At 40.7% G+C, this 19,170-nt stretch overlaps 1 protein-coding gene across 3 annotated transcripts in view; it reads right to left on the reverse strand.

Moving 5' to 3' along the window:
• Positions 1-663: 663 nt before the first annotated feature.
• EGLN1 (egl-9 family hypoxia inducible factor 1) overlaps positions 664-19,170 on the reverse strand; it is a 57,857-nt gene continuing 39,350 nt past the window's right edge. The window contains exons 2-5 of one of the 3 annotated variants that reach the window (XM_026504178.4): positions 10,221-10,340; positions 7,023-7,159; positions 4,334-4,401; positions 664-3,189 (exon numbers count right to left, since the gene is read on the reverse strand). In XM_026504178.4, coding sequence (XP_026359963.1) covers positions 3,125-3,189; positions 4,334-4,401; positions 7,023-7,159; positions 10,221-10,340 — 390 coding nt within the window. In that variant the 3' untranslated portion in view covers positions 664-3,124. The remainder of the gene's footprint in view (positions 3,190-4,333; positions 4,402-7,022; positions 7,160-10,220; positions 10,341-19,170) is intronic. The other 2 variants (XM_044386069.3, XM_044386070.3) reach the window with 2 other exon arrangements.

The following is a 19,170-nucleotide window of genomic DNA, read 5'->3' on the forward strand; positions in this document are numbered from 1 at the left end:
CTGTGCTCTTTTGACAACACTACCTGATTTAATTCGTCTTCACCTCTGACTCATTTGCCCTCTCCTCTAATCCACCCTGCCATACCTCAGTACATTTTCCCAAATGCCCCACGATAGGCTAGAACATAACAAAACCACCACAATGAAAGCTCTTTAGCTAAGAGAGAAATGAACATGTATACTGATCTCACATTATAAGAGCTCTTCTATTTTAGTCTCTGACCATGACCACACAAATTAAACTTTTGTGCACAGACACACAAGACACCTGTGACAATTACAGATCTATGCCTAATGCCCCTTCCTGTTTGCTGCAGAGGGGTGACACAGATATACTCGACAGCACTGGAGTCAGAGTAATTTTTAAAAATTCTATTGAAAGGGCAAGAATCCAAATGTTGAGAATCCAAACAAAGAGCTCATGGATCCCGTGGACAGGCCAATTACCCCCGGGGATATTTCTAAAATTGTTAGACTCCTATGTTGACTGCTCTCTCTCTTTCCCTTGTTATCATTTATAAAAATCAATACCAAACGTTCTGGACTAAGCCAGAGATGTGTAATAGAAAAACACCTTATCTGATGGAAGAGCCCATTAAGAAAGTCAGTGTATGATAAAGGATTAAAAAAAAAAAAAAGACAGCTGGAAATAACCACCATAAGTTTTTCAAGATCATTTATACATCTTTTTAATTAGATTAGCTTTACAAGCAACTTGAGAGCTCTTTCATAATGAAACACTGCTTTTCAAATTACATGACTTTACCGTCTGTGTAGGAATCCTGAAATTCTTTGCCTGCTGTTGATAAAGGTCTGTGTTTTACAGCTGGTTAATGTGTTGAATGAAAAACAGCATTAGAAGCTTTATCTTTAACCAGGATTAAACACATATAGGCCACAAGTAGTTTTAAATTTTGATTTAAATAGAGTCCTGCTTGGTGACAAGTTAACGGTCCCACTAACATGAAACGAACAGATTTTAAATGGATATTAAAGAAATGGCTATCCTGGATTTCTTGATCCTTTCACAATGATCTCCAAGAAAGCAGACATAATTTTCTGAAAAATACAAATTCTAAGACCTGCCTGGAAAGCACACGCACAGACGGCAGACTCTGACACGTTGCACAACTGCAGAGATACACACGTGAGTGACACGGGGGCTCCCAGATGGAAAGGCTGTTGCAGTACCACCTTGACAATCACACGAACCCCCCCTCAACAGAACACAATTTCTACTAGACCTAAAAACGACAGCGCCTTCGAGTGATGGCCTGGCGCAGCGGGCGCACCGCAGACCAGATGGCAGAGACAACGTGCGCCCCCAGGTCCGGCTGGCGGAGGCCCTTTCTAGATAGATGTTACATTGCATTACCTGGAATGCAGCAAGGAAGGGGAACACCACCAAACACGGGCAAGGAAAAACAGCAACAAACTCTAATTTTCTCCCGCACGTTCTCCTAAGTGAGTTCACAATACTGAAGCTTTCATCCCACCCTAAGTCCACACTGTCAGTTTCACTAAACAATTTTTTTTCATGTTTTACATGAACAATAGCAATCTTTTAATAAAAATTACTGAGCTTTCCATAGAAAAGGTCTCTAATTGAATACAAACTATACAGATGCTAAAACTGTCATGAGTTGAAATATACAGAAGTATTTCTGTACACACATTTTGGCAAAGATCAAGGACAGAGATAGAAAACTGAAGTGGGCACGGTCTAGACCCGTAATTCATGCTAAATACGGATACCGCCCTTCGGGCTCTGCTCGAGATTAGCCCAGGAAAATGAAGTCTTAGACATCCATCCCAGTTCATACATAAAAAACAGAAGTCTGGGCGGCCCTGTGTGATACTGTAATAGTCCCTCTTTTTTTCTGAAAAGTAAAAGAAAAGTCACAAAACAGAATAATGAAATTACCTGGTTTTCCACTTCTTTTGTCTTTTTAAGCTAAACATCCAGCTTTCAGTACTGACAAAGAGGCTAGCATCACGCCTGGGGAATGCCTGCCTTGGCTCGGGTCGGAGGACTCGCTAACGTTCGGTCTGCCTACCACGGCTCGGCCCCGGCGCTCAGTGTCCCTCTGATGCTAGCCAACAGAAGCCAGGTTCTCCACTGCAGACCACAGGCGTCAAAGGAGTAGGAAGAAAACGTAACAGCACAATTGGATGTACGATCAACGCGATGGAAAGCAAAAGGAAAAGTCCTAGGGCGGGGACGTCACCTTCTACGTCTACAGGACACACCTGAGAGCACGAGAGAGCCCTTTGTCTTGGGGACTTGATGCTGAGGACAAACTCAAGTTCATTTAGTGCCAGTCACTGTAGTCTTTTAAAAATACAAACTTAAAAGAATAAAACCTGGGTATTTGTTTCTTATAAAACATGAACTGAAAGTTATTGGTAGTAAACGGTGATGTAGTTTTACTTAGTTAACGTTTCGTTATGAACAATGTCAAAAACACGACAGCAGCAATCTTTAAGAGCTCAAATTAGTGTAAAAGACAGGACTACAAAACAATCTGAGTTTTCAGCTGGCGATTAAAGTGCTCCTTTTCTTATGGTAGGTAAAAAAAGAAATGAAAGTAATCACCAGTCACTGGCAACAATCATAATAAGAGGTCTTTTTTAGGGCAAAATTTAATAGTACGAAGAAGTTTACAAAAATAGATTGATGCTATTTGGGGGAGTAATACTGTAATTTTTTTCTCAATTCAGTTTTGATGTATTGTACCTGATCATACAAAAATTACCTCAAATTCAAACTTGACTATAAAAAAGGGAGATGAAACGAACTCATCTAGATGACAGATCTGACGAAATAGAAGAATGAAAAACTTCTACCTAGGGCACTTATTTCATGTCCAGATGTCAACCCCATTTTCAGCTGGTAGCTTATTTCTTCCCATGAGCAATCACAGGCGTGGAGTCAATCATGCGGTACGAAGTCGCACACTCAAAATCTTCTTTCTGGTGCAACACGACAAAGTTGTTTCTGTTTCCTTATTAAAATGCCAACTGGTTGTCCATGTTTCTTTATCCCATTTATTCGTATTCACAAGTTAACAAACAGCGTCAACAATTATTGTAGGTGAAGTGGGGTATTGCTGGATCAAAGGCTCTATAAGACGTCTTTACTGATGGAATCAGAAGGCTTATTGAGTTCAACCCTCACACCTTTTTCACCTGCAAAGTAAAAAAAAATAAATAATTATTATTATTATTCATTCATTCATTAAGCACCAGAGAGCTTCTGTCATTCTGCTACTGCTTCCCACTGAGCTCCTAACAGTGTGCACAGTGCCTCGGCTTTGCACACATACCTCATTGGAAAACTATCACACTCACTACCCCGCAGCACTGTTAGAATGAAAGCGTTACTCTGAACTGGTAAACCTTCAAAGGGAAAAGCCATTCTCTACAGAGATAATAATTTTATTCCTTTTTACTTGAAAAGGAATATGAATTGCTAAAAAACAGCAGTGTGTTCAGCATCACTGAAAGCACACCTCTAGGGTTCTGCCACAAGTAACAGCTGTAAAAACACATAAAAAAGCAATGCACATCCAATTTTATAATTTTACAAAAGGCTGATGTGGGATTATCAATGGCTCATGAAAATATAGCGAATCAGTAATGTGAGTACTGAGCAGACTTTTGGAGATAGATATAAAGTGGGGTTAAAGAAAAGAGGGAAGTGGTCTATCCGAGGGAAAACTAAGATCCCCTGCTCTCAGGAGACAGTTCATGGTGGGGACTGGGGGCGGCGGGGCTGGCACCCTGAAGGATCTTCAGATTCGGTTCAAGTGTGTTGATCTATGGACACCACTGGCTGGCAGGGACGGCCTCGACATGCCCGTCTGACTTATTGATTTCGGCATTTCGATTCATCTCCTCTGCATTCATTTTCTTCATGTCCACACTCAACACGGAAGACCCAGGTATTCTTTAGAGCATGTACATTTAAAAAGGAAAGGGTATTTATTGACTTCCTTCTAACAGGAGAATGAGAGGAAGCCAGATGGCAGTTACCACGAGTTGCCAGCCGGTGACTGGAAAGGGTAATCACAGAGAAACTCAGCTTGTATTTGAATCATTTTCTCAGGTTTCTTGCCCCAAACTTTCCTCAACTTTAGACAACGTTGTTGGTTAAAGAGAACAATGAAGATGACCTGAGATCCCTTTTACATAAGGGAATTAAGGAATCTGACAAAAACAAGGGAGCAAGGCTTTGTGGAGTTAATAAAGACCGTGTTTGCGCTCACGGACAGCACCGCGGGACTGCGGGGCACCTGCCTTGCCATATACCCTGGCCCCAAATAACGTTTACCTGTTAGATATTTTACTTTAGCTCGTGCTCTCTCATCTGCATCAAAATACCAAACAGTTATTGCGTACCTAAAAGAAAATTTAGAATAGGGTAAGAATGATCACACTGGGGAAAAATAGTGGTATGCTCTTGCAATGGTCTACTAACACGTGTAATGCCAAAACAATGCTCCGACCGAATGGTATCAGAGGGTAACTGAGCGCAGCAACAACCCACCTCTCCAGTAACCTTGATGCTCGAGGGTACAGCAGAGAACCAGGAGCAGCTAAAATGGACGTTGCAAAGTTGAGGAGTTTTTATGCTTTTCTTAATACCTACTTAACCTACTTGATTTTCTGTTTTGTGAGCCTGCAGCAGATCAGAAACAGACAGTAAGAAGGTAAAAGAATGGCCCCGACAGAAAAAGCACAGTATCACTAGCACAAGTTCTCAAAGAAGAAAAGAGAAGCAGAAAAGGACCCCGAGGCCTGGGGTCCTGTGGCGAAAGGGACGGCTCACAGTTCCAACAGCTTCTGAGGACATCCCTGTATGACAGCAAAGACCAACAGTGGACGTTTATAATTTTATAACCTGGAGTCATCAAGACAGAGTTAAATTATGCAAAGAGTTTTGGGGATTTTTATCAAAATACTTATACTGTGTTTTGACATTTAAAGTTTATATAGCTAACCTTTATTCCTCTGAAAATTCCACTTATTTGGAATAGCTTGTTCCACAAATAAAGGAAGAATCTTTGGTTTATTAAATACTACAAAGCACACAGTTATAGCTCCTGGTCCCAATAATGGGGGAAGTGTACACACACTATAGGAAGTAAAAACACACCACACATGGTAATTCCTTCGTACGACCCAACAGTTAGTTAAAGTTATCTTGCAGATTCTGGCCAGTGCTCCCTGGGGCGGGGTGGGGGTGTGTGCATGTGACAGACCTGAACCAGGTAATGCATCTGAAGGAAGGAGTCAAAGGCAGGATAGAGTCAGAGTCTGGGAGTCCGACAAATGGGGAAAGTGAGGCCCACAGATCACTCAGCTGCTAAGTGAGGATGCTGAGGGTCAAAGTCTGGCCTCCTGACTTCCAGATTCTGCTCCTTCCATGTAGCCTCTTCTATTTTCCCAGGTGGCCTTGGGAATGGGAAAGGAGCACAGATAGATAATTTTCTCTCTTTTGCCCATGCCCCAAACTTTCAGTTACTTAGTAATTAAAGTCTTGAACTTGAACGATCTTGACCTTTCTCCCAGGGCTTCCCTAACACTGCCCTACTCCTTGCTTCTGGTCATTCTGCTCCCAGCTGAGCTCCTCTCTTCACTGTGACACCTGGCCCATCTATTCTATCTATTCCAATTAACACCGTTTTCTCCCTTCTCCAGGTCCTGTAATATCTATCCTCCACAACTGTCTGGCATTTACTACCTAAAAATGTTCATCATTTCTTTATCTAGAAATGATACAAGCAGACCATACTCAAGATTCCATAAACGGGAAGGTCTATAAAGCAGATTCTAGGTCAAAAAGGGTTTTAAAGAAGCAGCAGGGGCAGAGATGGGCACTTGGATTGCGGGGGGGGGGGGGGGGGGCATCGTGTGATGGGATAGGATCCCGCCCTGGTTTCCATTCACAGCTTCTTAGGATCTCTAGCCACAAACTACTCAGCCTGCTGCTCACTATGTGAATTAGGGTTAAAGGCAACACAGCTCAGAAAGAAGCAAGTTAAAAAGGAGTGCCTGGCTGGCTCAGTTGGTAGAGTGTGCGACTCTTCATCTTGGGGGTCATGAGTCTGAGTTGGGTGGAAGGGAAGGAAGGAGGAAAGGAAGGGAAAGGAAGGGAAAGGAGGGAAGGGAGGGAAGGGAAGGGAAGGGAAGGGAAGGGAAAACAAGAAAAAAGAGGTGACAATAAAGTCTTTGGAATTTGAACCTCACTGGGGCTGGCCCATGCCTAATATCACCAGGAAAAGCCAGCTCTTCTCCCAGTGTAACTATGGCTAGACCAGACCTAACAACTGCAGGCCAGTAACTCACTATCACAAGATTCAAAGTCCCTTTTATAATGAAAAATAGGTATTTGCAAAATAGTGCGATATTTCTACAAATATTTATAACAATGTCTGCAACATCTTCTATTTTAGGACTCTTAACATTTCAATGTAGAAAGTGTCAAAAAGTGTAATAAGGCTCAGAGATGCTTATTATTAAAGCTAATGGGTTATTTTTCGAACATTAATTTCCACACATGGCAGCTTTTCTTTTTTCCTCTTCATTTCTACTCTCTGGGTGCCTCTAATATTTCTGCTTTGTTTAATTTTTCTACATTATCCCTCTCATCTCCTCCCTCGCTGCTTCTGAGAAGCTGTCCTTTTCTTTCTCTATTGAACCTTTCTGTCCCCCAGGTGAGTCCTCTCACAGAATCAGAACGGATTATAGTTAGAGGTCTGGAGAAAGGACAGGCCTGTACTTCCATTTCTCACCCCGAATGGAAGTGGTTACGCAAAGAAAGTCATAAACATTTAGCACTAACTGGGAATAAATCGTAAATAAAATTATTCAAATTAAAGTAGTTACGACTGAAGCATTATGATAAAGGTAACTTAAGAACAGGAAGATACTCACTAGAAAACTCTCAAGTATATCCTATCTATCCCCTCCTCTCCTACCATACTCTTTACCAATTTTTTTCTTAAAAGGAATACTACCTTGTAGAATATGCTGGTTGTACTTCATGAGGGTTGCGACGGTCAGACCAGAAAAACAGCAGTCTATCAAATTTGGGTTCAATGTCAGCAAACTGGGCTTTGCCTTCTGGAAAAATTCGAAGTATACCTCCACTTACCTACAGAAAAGAGCCAAATATGTAAGTACGAGAGTAAGAACACTATAAAATGAAATTTAGGGAGGAAAAAAAGACCATTTCAGCATCCAAATTCTTAGTTGGATAATTCACAAATATATCTCAAATAACAAGGTATGAAGCGGAGTTGAGATTTCAAGTACATGCACTGATATAAGGAAAAATTCATTTCTTGTTTTAGGGATTTCTGGAAATACTGATGAAACAGAGGAGTATTAGCTGAATTCGAAAGGCTTAAAATGACACTTGGAACCACGTTTTAAAAACTAGTGCATGTTTCTTATTTAGGTATGCTTATGATGGCTTAATTAGCCTATTCTTTAAAAATGTGTCTGTTTCAAATCATCTTGACTAAATTACTATAAATGGTGATGTCAAATAAATGGTTTATTGTATTTACTGTATTTTGAGGTTCAACAGTAATTAATAAGACAGCCACAAGTTTAATGACTCTTACTTAAATTCAACTGGGGACACCTGGGTGGCTCAGTCTAAGCGTCTGCCTTCAGCTCAGGTCATGATCTCGGGGTCCTGGGACCAAGCCCCACATTGGGCTCCCTGCTCCACGGGAAGCCTGCTTCTCCCTCTGCCTCTCTGTCTCTCATGAATAAATAAATAAAATCTTTAAAAAAAAAAAAGAATTCAACTATATCAGTAGAAAGTGTCATCATTTATTCTCACCACCATCAACACTGTGGTCACTGTTACAGAAATATTGTTATAGATTATAGCTCTCCCTTTCTAGACTAAGCCTGACAGACTGATGGCTACCTGTTTACAGAACTGGATTCCATCCAGAAAGGATAATTACAATTTACCCAAATACACATGTGTCTCTATCTGGGATTAGATGGACTCACCTATTCATTCCAATACCGACTGAGTATTCTGGGATCTGAGGCGGACCCCAGGCACAGAGTAGGGAATAATGTACACAGATGTTGTCCTCGTGGTATTTACAATCTGGGGGGAATTAAAGCGAGGCAAAACCCACCCACAACTGAGTAGCTCTTTACCCTTGAAGAACTAAACTCCTAAGCAGGTAGATGCTTAAACTGAAAGGAACTTTACTACTTAATCAAGATATCATGGAGGCTGAGCCTAGAAATCTGTTGTTAGACAAGCTGTTTATCGGGCTCATTCTTAAGTTAAATTCAAGCTACTTGTACCCTTGCCCACCTTCCTCAGGGTCTGTTCAGACTGATTCCCATGGCGCTCATGCAAACATCTAAAGAATCTCTAGACTGTGACCAAGAACACATCCTTTTCTTCCCCTGACCGGAGTCACTGGGAGTATCACAGCTGATCTGCTGAAAATGTTTAAAAAGAGATAATTAAAGCTTCCAATTTTCCTCTGGGAAATATTCCCTGACCCCTGAATTAGGTGACCCTCCACATGGTCCCACAGCAATCTGTCCTGCACTGGGCATGACCAGTTGTCATTGTTAATCTACTGATCTCTACCCTCCACTAGACCCCAGGCTCTCTGAAGGCTACTTCTATTTCTGCTCCATCTCCAGCACCCAGAACGATGTCCAACACACTGCACATATTCAGGGTAATCTTGCAAAGAAGTTTTCAGTTTTACATACAAAAATACTAAGGACTTTTTTCAGCTTATGCACTAATATAAAAACTGTGTATTAATGACCTTGGCTAGGTCAGATCAAAATTAAAAGATCAGCCTAGAAAGAACCTAACAAAATACAGAAGTTAGGAGTTGCTCAAACATATTTCTAGCTTTCAAGATATTCACAAAATTGGGGAAAATAAATAAATTTTTAGTTTTAACCAACGTTACGCCAATATCTGTTCTGTGCATGGGGCTCAAGGTGAATGACCAGATTTATGTCTCTCTTTTAAACCCTGAAAGCAATAATGGAAAAACCATGCTTGCTGACAGAATGCCTCGAAATTTACTTTATCTACTTAGCAGTAAACCTTCTCTCCCTTTCAAACTCGGACAGAGGAGAATCTTCAAATCAGTATGACACAGAAAGATTACTGGAGCACTGAGAGCATATCCTAAGTTTTAGGACAGGACTAGGTTTTTACATATTTAAGACTTGGCAGTTTTCATTTCTGTGTATATATCTGTGTCAGGGGGAAAGTGTTTTAAAGGTTATTTGATTTTTAAAAATTGCCCTGGCTACAGAGGTGGGTTCATGCTGTGAAAATCCACTGGGCTATACACTGTGTTCACTTCTCTATTTGAATATTTTGCTTCAATAAAAGTAAATAAGGATTTCTAAAAATCAACCAAAAATTAGTTTAGACAACCTCCAAAACAATAAGAAAGCATGACATACTTCTGAAGTTTCAATCACTTAAACTCAAGTGAAACTCAGGCCAATATTAAGGAAATAAATATTTAAAACAAGAGAAAATTAAATGTATTATACACTCTAATTGGTTTTAAAGGATTTGTAAGTATTGATAAACTTCCAGTTTTTTTCCATATCAGGAAAAGAAGGAATCCTGCCTCCAATATTTGATTCAATAACCCAATGCCAGATAAGATCTCTGCAACAGGAATAAGTAGGAAATAATCCACAATAGTTGTTTATATATACTCTCTCTCAAAAGCCGTTATAAAACACTTATCCTCAGAGGAGTTTTTTATAAAAGCTATTAAAAGGTATATACTTTAATGAAATACATTTTGGTCACAGTTAAATTCTGGGGGGCACCTGGCTGGCTCAGTCGGTGGAGCATGCGACTCTTGATCTCGGAGTCGTGAGTTCGAGCCCCATGATGGGTGTAGAGCTTACTTAAAGAACAAAACAAAACAAAACAACAACAAACAAAAAAAGTTAAATTTTGGCTGCATGCCTCAATATCTGAAAATAAGGGAATCCACTTTTTGAGATAATATTATTATTATGTTTCACTTTATAAAGATCCACTCCTAATACGCAAAATTGAAACAAATCTAAGAAATTTTTAACTATTCTATGTGTTAAAGTAAAGACAGTCTCCCTAAGAGGAGTATGAGTCTTAATAGCTATGGGGAAAAAAATAAATGGTCAATTAAGTTGCATACCTTGGCATCCCAGTCTTTATTAAGATAATATATACACGTCACACATCTTCCATCTCCATTTGGATTATCAACATGACGTACATAACCCGTTCCATTGCCCGGATAACAAGCAACCATGGCCTGTAATAATAATGATGACAATGATTTTAAGTCTACACATTTAGGAATAAAAAGGCAAAACAGCTTATAAAAGAAATCTGTGATTTTTGGCTACTCTTACACTTAACTTCTAAATAAAAATCATATTTTGTAGATAAGGAGAGGCAAAGATAGCCTGTGTTGACTCTTAGAAAGAATACAAGGGTAGGTTGTAAATAACACAAGGCCTGGTGAGGTCTGCTTCGCAGTGAAGGGAAAAACCCACCTGGGAGAATCGGAGGCCAGAAGGATTGCAGGACACACCTTCAGGATCCTTATTCGCACTGATAATCACAACCAGGTGAGTTTTTGTTCTGCTCCGTGGGAGACTTCTATCCTCCCTGAGTTCACTGCAGAACACCTGCATCTCTGTCTGAGAGCCAAACACCTCATCTGACACTGTCTCTGAATTTAGAAGGTCAACTCCAAATATTCATCATTTAATGTCAGTGATTAAAAAAAAAAAAAAAAGGCTAAGTGACAAACTAGCACGTGACTAATTCCTCTCCAAACCAGAAAGTCATTTTTGCTCGCATTACACAAGAAGCAGTTCAGAAGACTGCTGGGTATTCAGCATGAAGGTGGGAAAGAGGTCCACAATGAGACACACCCGAAGAACTCACATGTTCTAAGACTGCAGTACATACTAATCTACTGAAATTAGAGTGATTTAACAGAAAAAAACCTCAGGAATTATGAAGAAAACAAAAATGAAGATCAAGGTTACCACTTATTCCTGAAATCTTTTATTTCTCCAATTTCTTCATGTATTGAAGTCGACAGGTCAGTACTGTCAATGAATTAGCATAAAGCTATCAAACAGCAATGAAATTACATCATTATTTAAGATAAAAGGCAAATGCTAATTTTTAAAATTCATATTCAACGGATTAGTGAATAGGTAACTCAGTGTTCCATCTCTGAGAGACTAGGAAGCATTTTAAACCTGAAAGCTTAAAAAAAAATCATATTTTCATAGACACCCTGGACCTACTGCTCTTTCAGAAGCAGAATTTTTGGTGAATATTCATATGTCTCTAAGATAGACTTAAATGCTTCCTCTTGGGACTTCAGGTTATTAATAACAGGCAGAACAGCATGGGTTTAGTGGATTTAATAATGCTCAATAAAAGATAAACTCAAACAATTTCCCTGTCACTAGCTGCTAAGGTAAGGCACATGCAACAGACCTTCAACAGGAAGTATAAGAAGATACCAGTTTAACAGTGCAATTAACCCACCTGTGATTAATAAAGATGATTAAATTACGTGATACATTCTTATCCACAAAAAGAATGGAAAACCAAAAAAACCAAAAACCCAACCTGAACTCTTCCCTAAAGTGGTCTCATCTCAAAAAAGTTCACTCAGGCCTCTCCAACTAGCTGGTAACCTAAGCATCTCTTGAGCAACGAACAAAGGGGAAAATCTTTCTTTGTTCATCTACCTCACCCCACCCCACTCCACCCATCCCATAGCAAACACCTCCTGAGCACCAACTATGTATATGAAAGGCCTTGGTGGGGGGGCCGGGGTGATTACAATGATGAACAAAACAAGAGTCCCTTGCTTTCATTTATTAGGGAACCTAGTGTGGTGAATAAATAACCAATGAACAAACATGTAAGATATGCTGTTAGGTAGTTATCTTTTCATAAAGTTGAAGGACATAGAAAACAACAGGATGATTTTTAGAATAGAGGTCAAGGAAGACCTATGTGAGGGGCTCACATCTCAGCAGAGACTTCAATGAAGGGAGTGGAAGTTGTGCAAATATCTGTGGGGTCAGCTTTTCTGGCTGAGGGAAAATGAGAGCAAAGGCAGAAGTGACTGGGCCAAGTGGAAAACCACCGCAGGCTAGCCGGACTAGAATGAGCAAGGGCAAACTAGGGAGGGTTCAGCAAGCCATGGTCAGGACCTTGGATACTGCTCTAAAAGTGACAGGAAGGCAACGGAGATACATCTGAACAATGTTTCAAGAAGGTCAGTTTCAATTCTGTATGAATAAAAACTAGCAAGTGCTAAAACCGCTGTATCACCCACTACCTAGTTATTTTTTTGGATGCTGACTATTTGCCACACATTATTTTAACAAATTTGTGTATACTAACTCATCTGGCACAACCACATGAGGTAATAGTATCATCATCCTCACCTTCATTTAACTGTTAAGGAAACTGAGGCCCTGGGGGTGCCTGGGGGGCTCAGTCGGTTATGTGTCTGCCTTCGGCTCAGGTCATCATCAGGGTCCTGGGATCAAGCCCCGCATCGGGCTCCCTACTCAGTGGGGAGTCAGCTTCTCTCTCTCCCTCTGTCCCTCTCCCTGCTCCAGCTCGTGCTCTCTCTCCCTCTCAAATAAATAAATAAATAAAATCTTAAAAAAAAAAAAAAAAAAAAAAAAAGGAAACTGAAGCCCGGAAAGGCTAATTAATGTTCTCAATGTCTATGACAGTAGGGCCAGGTATGAACGCAGGCAATGCAGTTTCAGAATCCACATAACTAACCGCTACTCGAGACTGTGGGGAGGAAGGAGAGAAAGAAGGCAGCTAGCAGGCTACTGTAGTTTCTAGGAGAGAAGCAAAAAGGCGGTCTGCCCACGGTGGCAAAGCGGGGTGAATTCTAAAGGCAGAAAACCAACGTGATCTGCTAATGGATTGGAAGTGGAGAGTAAGAAGAGTCAAGGATGGCTCTGAGATTTTCTCCCTATGGAATGGAATGGATGGAGTTAATGCTTTCCAAAAATGGAAATTCGAGGTGAAGGAGTGGTTTTAATAACATGCATCATGGAGGAAAGGAGCTTCTCAGCACTGGTCATGATGAGCCAGACACCCCAGAACAGAACAAAACTGCAGACATCGGGACTATGCCTCAACATAGGATCTGTCTGTATCAGTCACTTCTAAACTGCCTTCCTTGGAGCCCTTGGGTTATGTGGAGGTACCTGGGGGTGGCGACCGGTGGAGGGATGCAGTGAAATGAGAAGAGGCCAAACAAGCAGATTCTGCCCCAACCTTCAACTAGGGGCAGCATTTATCTGCATGCTGGTACGTAACTGAGAAGGAAGCAAGGCAGGAGTAAGAGTCCCAGAACACGGACAGGGAAGCCCTTCCCCTGTACAAGCAGAGAGTATGGGAGAACGACAGAGCCTAAGCACACCCAGAAAAAACAGGCTGTCACAGAAAATCTGAGACCCAGGGGGCCACACTCCTAGAGGTTCTGGGGAAACAGAACCCTGTAGGAAACCTGCAAAGGTTTGGAAGGGTCATGAATTTATTCAAGTAACTTCACGGCCCAATAATGACGTAGTGACACTGCATTTAGTAACTGATGCATGTACCAAGCGAGACTCCTCTCCACTGGGACTGTAGCAAACAGAAAAAGGTATTTCTCTAGGTATGGGGGTTAAGGAGCGCATTTGTTGTGATGAGCACCGGGTGATGTATGGAAGTGCTGAATCACCATACTGCACACCTGAAACTAAGGTAACCCTGTATGTTAACTGAAATTAAAATGAAAACTTAAAAAAAGGGGGCATTTCTCTAAGTCTCATGAAATCTGGCAGCTACACAGTTTACAACCAGTATTTATATTTAAACAGTTATCCTTAGCTATGATCTGCATCATCAAAATTTAAAGTTCCTTAAATGTAACATAGCTTTTCCAGTTTTGAAATAATATTCATGCTCTATTTCTTAATTGGTAATTTTATTTTCTTGATGCATTTTATATATGTATTTGTGTAAAGAAGGCTCTGATGTTACTGTTCCTGTTTTGCTTGCTTTTAATATGCAACTAACATACTTCATAATTCATAAAACTAACATTCTCAATACTTTCAGTAAATTCACTTTATTTTCTATTAATTTCTTGGTTAAACAACTAAAAACCACTCATAAGCAGCACCTTATGAGTCTAAATGACATTGACAGCATTAAAAAATATTTATGGCATTAACAGGAACTTATATAAAACCTTTTAAAAAAGTGGAAAAGAAGTATTTATGGCATACCTACCATAACACCCTACCACAAGGGCTGCTATGGTATCTGTCTGAAAGGACTTAACTGGAAAGAAAAAAAGTGGGCACACACAAAACAAATGATGAACTGAGTAGTATAAATAATAAAAAGAATTTGGGGGAAAAAAGGAAGTATTCGTGTGGGACAAAATAAGGGGACGAGGCTTTGAGCTACATATAAGACCTAAGGTTATCTTTAAAGGACAGATGTCGTTTGAAAAGGTGAAGGGAAGAAAAGCAAAGTGAAGATTACAAATACAGCAAACAGTTAAGTGACAGTGGGGCAGCTTTTAAGAAGGCAGCTTCTTTATTCTAGGATTTATGTGGAAGATATTATAAAGCCCACTGCTTTGGTCTACATGTGTGTGTCCCCCAGATTCATATGTTGGAATCCTAACCCCTAAAGATGATGGCTACAGGAGGGGCCTTTGGGAGGTGCTAAGATAAGGAGTGGAGCCCTCAGGAATGGCATTAGTGTCTTAGAAAGGAGGCTCCGGAGGGATCCCTGACCCTTCTAACTAGGGGAAGACACAGTGGGAAGGTGATGGCCATGAACCAGGAAGAAGGCCCTCGCCAGAAGGCGACCAGCACGGTGGCCTTGATCTGGGACTTTTCAGCCTCCAGGACTGTGAACAAATAAATTTCTGTGGTTTATAAGCTACCCATTTGGGATTTTTTGTTGTTGTTTTAATGGCAGCCCAAATGGACTAAGCCACATCTATAAAAGATAAGACTGTTCCAACAGATTTACACTGGATGTACCGGTTCTAAGGATAAGGAAATGCATTAATGTCTACCAAGAAAAATTAAAATGAGACTCATTACGGATTGAAGTGTTACTCCCTGGCTGTCCTTCTGTCCTTTCCCAGGAGAAGCAGGACTAGAAAAGACTCTGCATGCCGGTAAGGTCTGGGCTGGAGGACGGCAGGAGAATCTAGGCATTTGCCTGAAAAGGAAACAGTGCAGCTGCTGCTTTATAATCCGAGCTACATTCCGAATCTGCCATCTCTCTGAGATGCCAGCTTTAAATATTTCCATTTCCCACCGGGAGAAGCCTATTTAAACAGAAGCAAAACAATTAAATACTATTTTTTCCTTTTTGATATGAAAATATACATGATTGAGGATGTTCTTAAGATAAGAAACACCATAAATTTGTTTTCCACTCTGAGAATAAAAGGAAGGAAGAGGTTTGTGATACCTCTCTGGAATCTGAAGACATTTATTTCTGGCATTGGAAGACTTGTATTCAGTATGAAGTTGAACCAGGAAACTTTAAAAAAAATTTTCCTTTTTGAACAGAATTATTTTAAAACATTGATTCAAAGCTAAGAGAACTAAAATTTTACGGGCTATCAAAGTATTACTTTCCCTGAATGAGGGGAAACGGTGTACTATCTGAAAATTTATCCTCTTAAAATGTACTCCTGGGGCGCCTAGGTGGCTCAGTCAGTGAAGGGTCAGACTCTTGATCTCGGCTCAGGTCTTGATCTCACAGTCCTGAGTTCAAGTCCCCCCCACACACACTGGGCTCCACGCTGGGTGTGAAGTCTACTTAAAAAGTACTGCCTACGTGTACACAGCACTTGGCCCTCTGTGGCTGTCGACAGGGGACATTCAGTAAGAATTTACTGCAGGCCAGGCATGGACTCTCTCAATTAGGCTTCACAACAAATTTATATAATTAACCTCTCCATTTTAGAGTTTAGAAAACTGAACTACGATGAGAATAAAAATCTCACCACAGGTCAGAGACTCTAAGTGGCGGAGGTGGGATGTGAACTGAAGCAGTCTAGAGGGAAAACTCACTCACACTGTTTGTACTTTTCCTCAATTTCTGGCTCCAGTAAGGCCTGTCCTCAGTCTGGAGGAATTCAGATGGAACTCTAACACGGGCTCCAACGTGATTCCCCCAGCTGCTATAATGCCACAGACTCCCGCATAATAACGCACAGATGGGGTACGTACGGTGTTCTCCAATTCTACACCTTACCTTTTAAGTCTCTTCCCCAACCATCCCAAAAGCACACCCACCCACCACCATCGGTACCTCTGAGGTTACATACATCCGACTCAAATATGGGGAAAAACAGGTCACCAGAAGAAGTGAACTAAGGACAGGTTGGTATTTACTGTAACAATAACCTAATTTTTAAAACTGCAGACTTCAATTTTACCTGTTTAGGTAAATCTCATTTCCAAAAAAAAAAAAAACAATTAAAAACTATAAAAAGTCATGAATTTTGTTCACTGAGTTAATTAGCATGGAGGAGTGATGGAGGAGGGTAATCTACATGCATTAAAAATTTTAAATCTCCTGGGGCGCCTGGTGGCTCAGTCGTTAAGCGTCTGCCTTTGGCTCAGGGCGTGATCCTGGCGTTCTGGGATCGAGCCCCACGTCAGGCTCCTCCGCTGGGAGCCTGCTTCTTCCTCTCCCACTCCCCCTGCTTGTGTTCCCTCTCTCGCTGGCTGTCTCTATCTCTGTCAAATAAATAAATAAAATCTTCAAAAAAAAATTTTTTTTAAATCTCTTGACTTAGTTGCTAAACTTTAATGTTGTAAATAAATATCTCACCATAAATACACTCAGACTGTGTGTTTTGGGAGGTACATTTTCCAAATCCATGTCATGGCAAAAATGAAATTTGCACTGAAAAACAGGATTTAGCAATAAGAAAAAGGACAGTTTCTCCTGGTTCAGGCCTCTTAGTCCACACGGGGCAACAAAGCCCGTTCAGAAGATCAACACTGACTGAAAAGAACTAATTCCAAGTAGAAAGAGAAGAACGAAAGGAGGCCCTGAGAAAGTATCATGACAGAAGCTGTATCTGACCTAAGCTGAAAAGAAGTATGTAAGTTGGAGAGAGGGTATGTGAAACAGAACGAATTATGTAAGGGAAGTTTTAAAAGCGAGAAAATAACAACACATTTGGTGATGAGGAATATTCAGATCTGCTAAAGCACAGAGTTCTTGAGAAGGGGGAAGAAAACTGAAAAGGTGAGAGGGGTCGGCCTGTGGACACACCCGAGTGCCTTCTTACTTTACAGAGAGAGGAAAGCCAGTATTTTGGGGGCAAGGGAGCAACACGATCAGAACTGTGCGTCAGACACAGGACAAATCAAACGTAAAACGGCTTTGGGAAAGGGGGCAGGAAAAAACAAGACACCAAAAAGACCAGTCAGAACACAAGTGCTACAGACAAAGAAAGGAAGCAGTCTGATGTAGAGGGGGGCCTCTGGGCAGGGGCTGAGTGGAATGGGGAGGGGTCGTGACCATGAGACAAGGGAGGGGACCTGATAAGTGCTTTCACAGACAAGACGGGGGACACGGCTAAACCAAAGATGGTTCACAAGAGTGTGTGTCTGGTTGAGAGTAACAGCGGGCTTGGCAGAGGCCAGTTCATGTTTTGGACACACTGAGTTTGCCATGCCGATGGGCTATCCGGGTGGAGATGTTCAAAAGGCAGTTGGAAATGTGAGTCTGGAACTCCAAAAAGAGGTCATGGCTGGAGATGTAGACTTAGGAGCCACCTTCATATGGGATAGCGGAAGCCATGTGGCTGCCAGGGATTGCCAAGGAACAGAGTTGTAGGGAGAGAAGAAGAGAACAGAGGACAGATTCTTATGGAATAAACTCATTTAGAATAAAAACTCATTGAACTTTGCTTTCCTGGTCACAGCAAAAACAGTTAAATAACCAGGCAAAAGCTGACTAATTGTGAATGATGAACACATACTACAAAACTACAGGACTTATAAGGGCATTTAGGTTGTTTCTGTAAAATGTTTTAAGAAGCTTCTTGCCATTATAAACAGTATTGTGAGTGACAACAGTTCTGGAGCTCTGTCACCATGAACATCCTCAATGCCTCCCTAAAATTAAATTCCTACAAGTGAAATTATAAGTCTTTAAAAATTTTTTTATTGCCGCTACGTTCTCCTAAATGGTTATTAGCTAATACTCCCACTAGCTCTGTAGGCATACACACATCCTCCTACTCATTTGCCAATCCTGGCTAGTGAGTTTTATTCTTTTAAAAACTGCTCAATTTGACAGGTAAAAATTTATATTACTATTTTAATTACATCTCAATTTGTGAAAGCAAACATTTTTCGTATTTTTATTGGCCATTTAATTCTTGTTAACTGCTTACTCACATCCTTCACTCACTTTCCTCTTGGGCTGTTCATCCTTTTTCTACCGATTTCTAAGAGCTCTTCAGCTACTGTGACATGACAGCAATTTCAACATTTTTACTATACTCCTACAGAATATTTTAATACAAAGTAGTTATTATTTGTGCAGGAAGGCAAAGTATAACCATATTAATTATTAATATAAACTGAAGTTTTAAAAAGTCCAAGAGACTTTCTGACTATATTCATAGGAATGTGAAAAATGCAGAAAAAAAAAAGCAAAGATAATAAATAGCATTGTTCCAAATTACTCCCCAAGTGGCTCAGGAATGATGGACTGTTTAACACCACACACACTATTTTCCTTACTGGGTCCTCATTCTAGCCCAAGAGAAAAGAACTTCCATACACATTTGAAAATGAACTTGCTTAAGGGCAATGCTCCCAACAGGCAGTGTGATCTAGAGATGTATAATGATGCCTTACTAACTCTCCATTTCCCTTTTAGGAATTGCAGCTATACTTTATAAATTAGGAAGCCATCTGGTGAAGCAGTTTCTATTTGAGCTGTCTAGCCCTGCTGTCAGAATAGAGACCTATAATTTGCTAACCTCGGCTCCAATCTCACCAGCTAGGCACAACCCTTCGCTGGGCTCC

The sequence above is a fragment of the Ursus arctos genome, unplaced genomic scaffold, assembly GCF_023065955.2.
Source record: "Ursus arctos isolate Adak ecotype North America unplaced genomic scaffold, UrsArc2.0 scaffold_7, whole genome shotgun sequence".
Classification (NCBI taxonomy): domain Eukaryota; kingdom Metazoa; phylum Chordata; class Mammalia; order Carnivora; family Ursidae; genus Ursus; species Ursus arctos.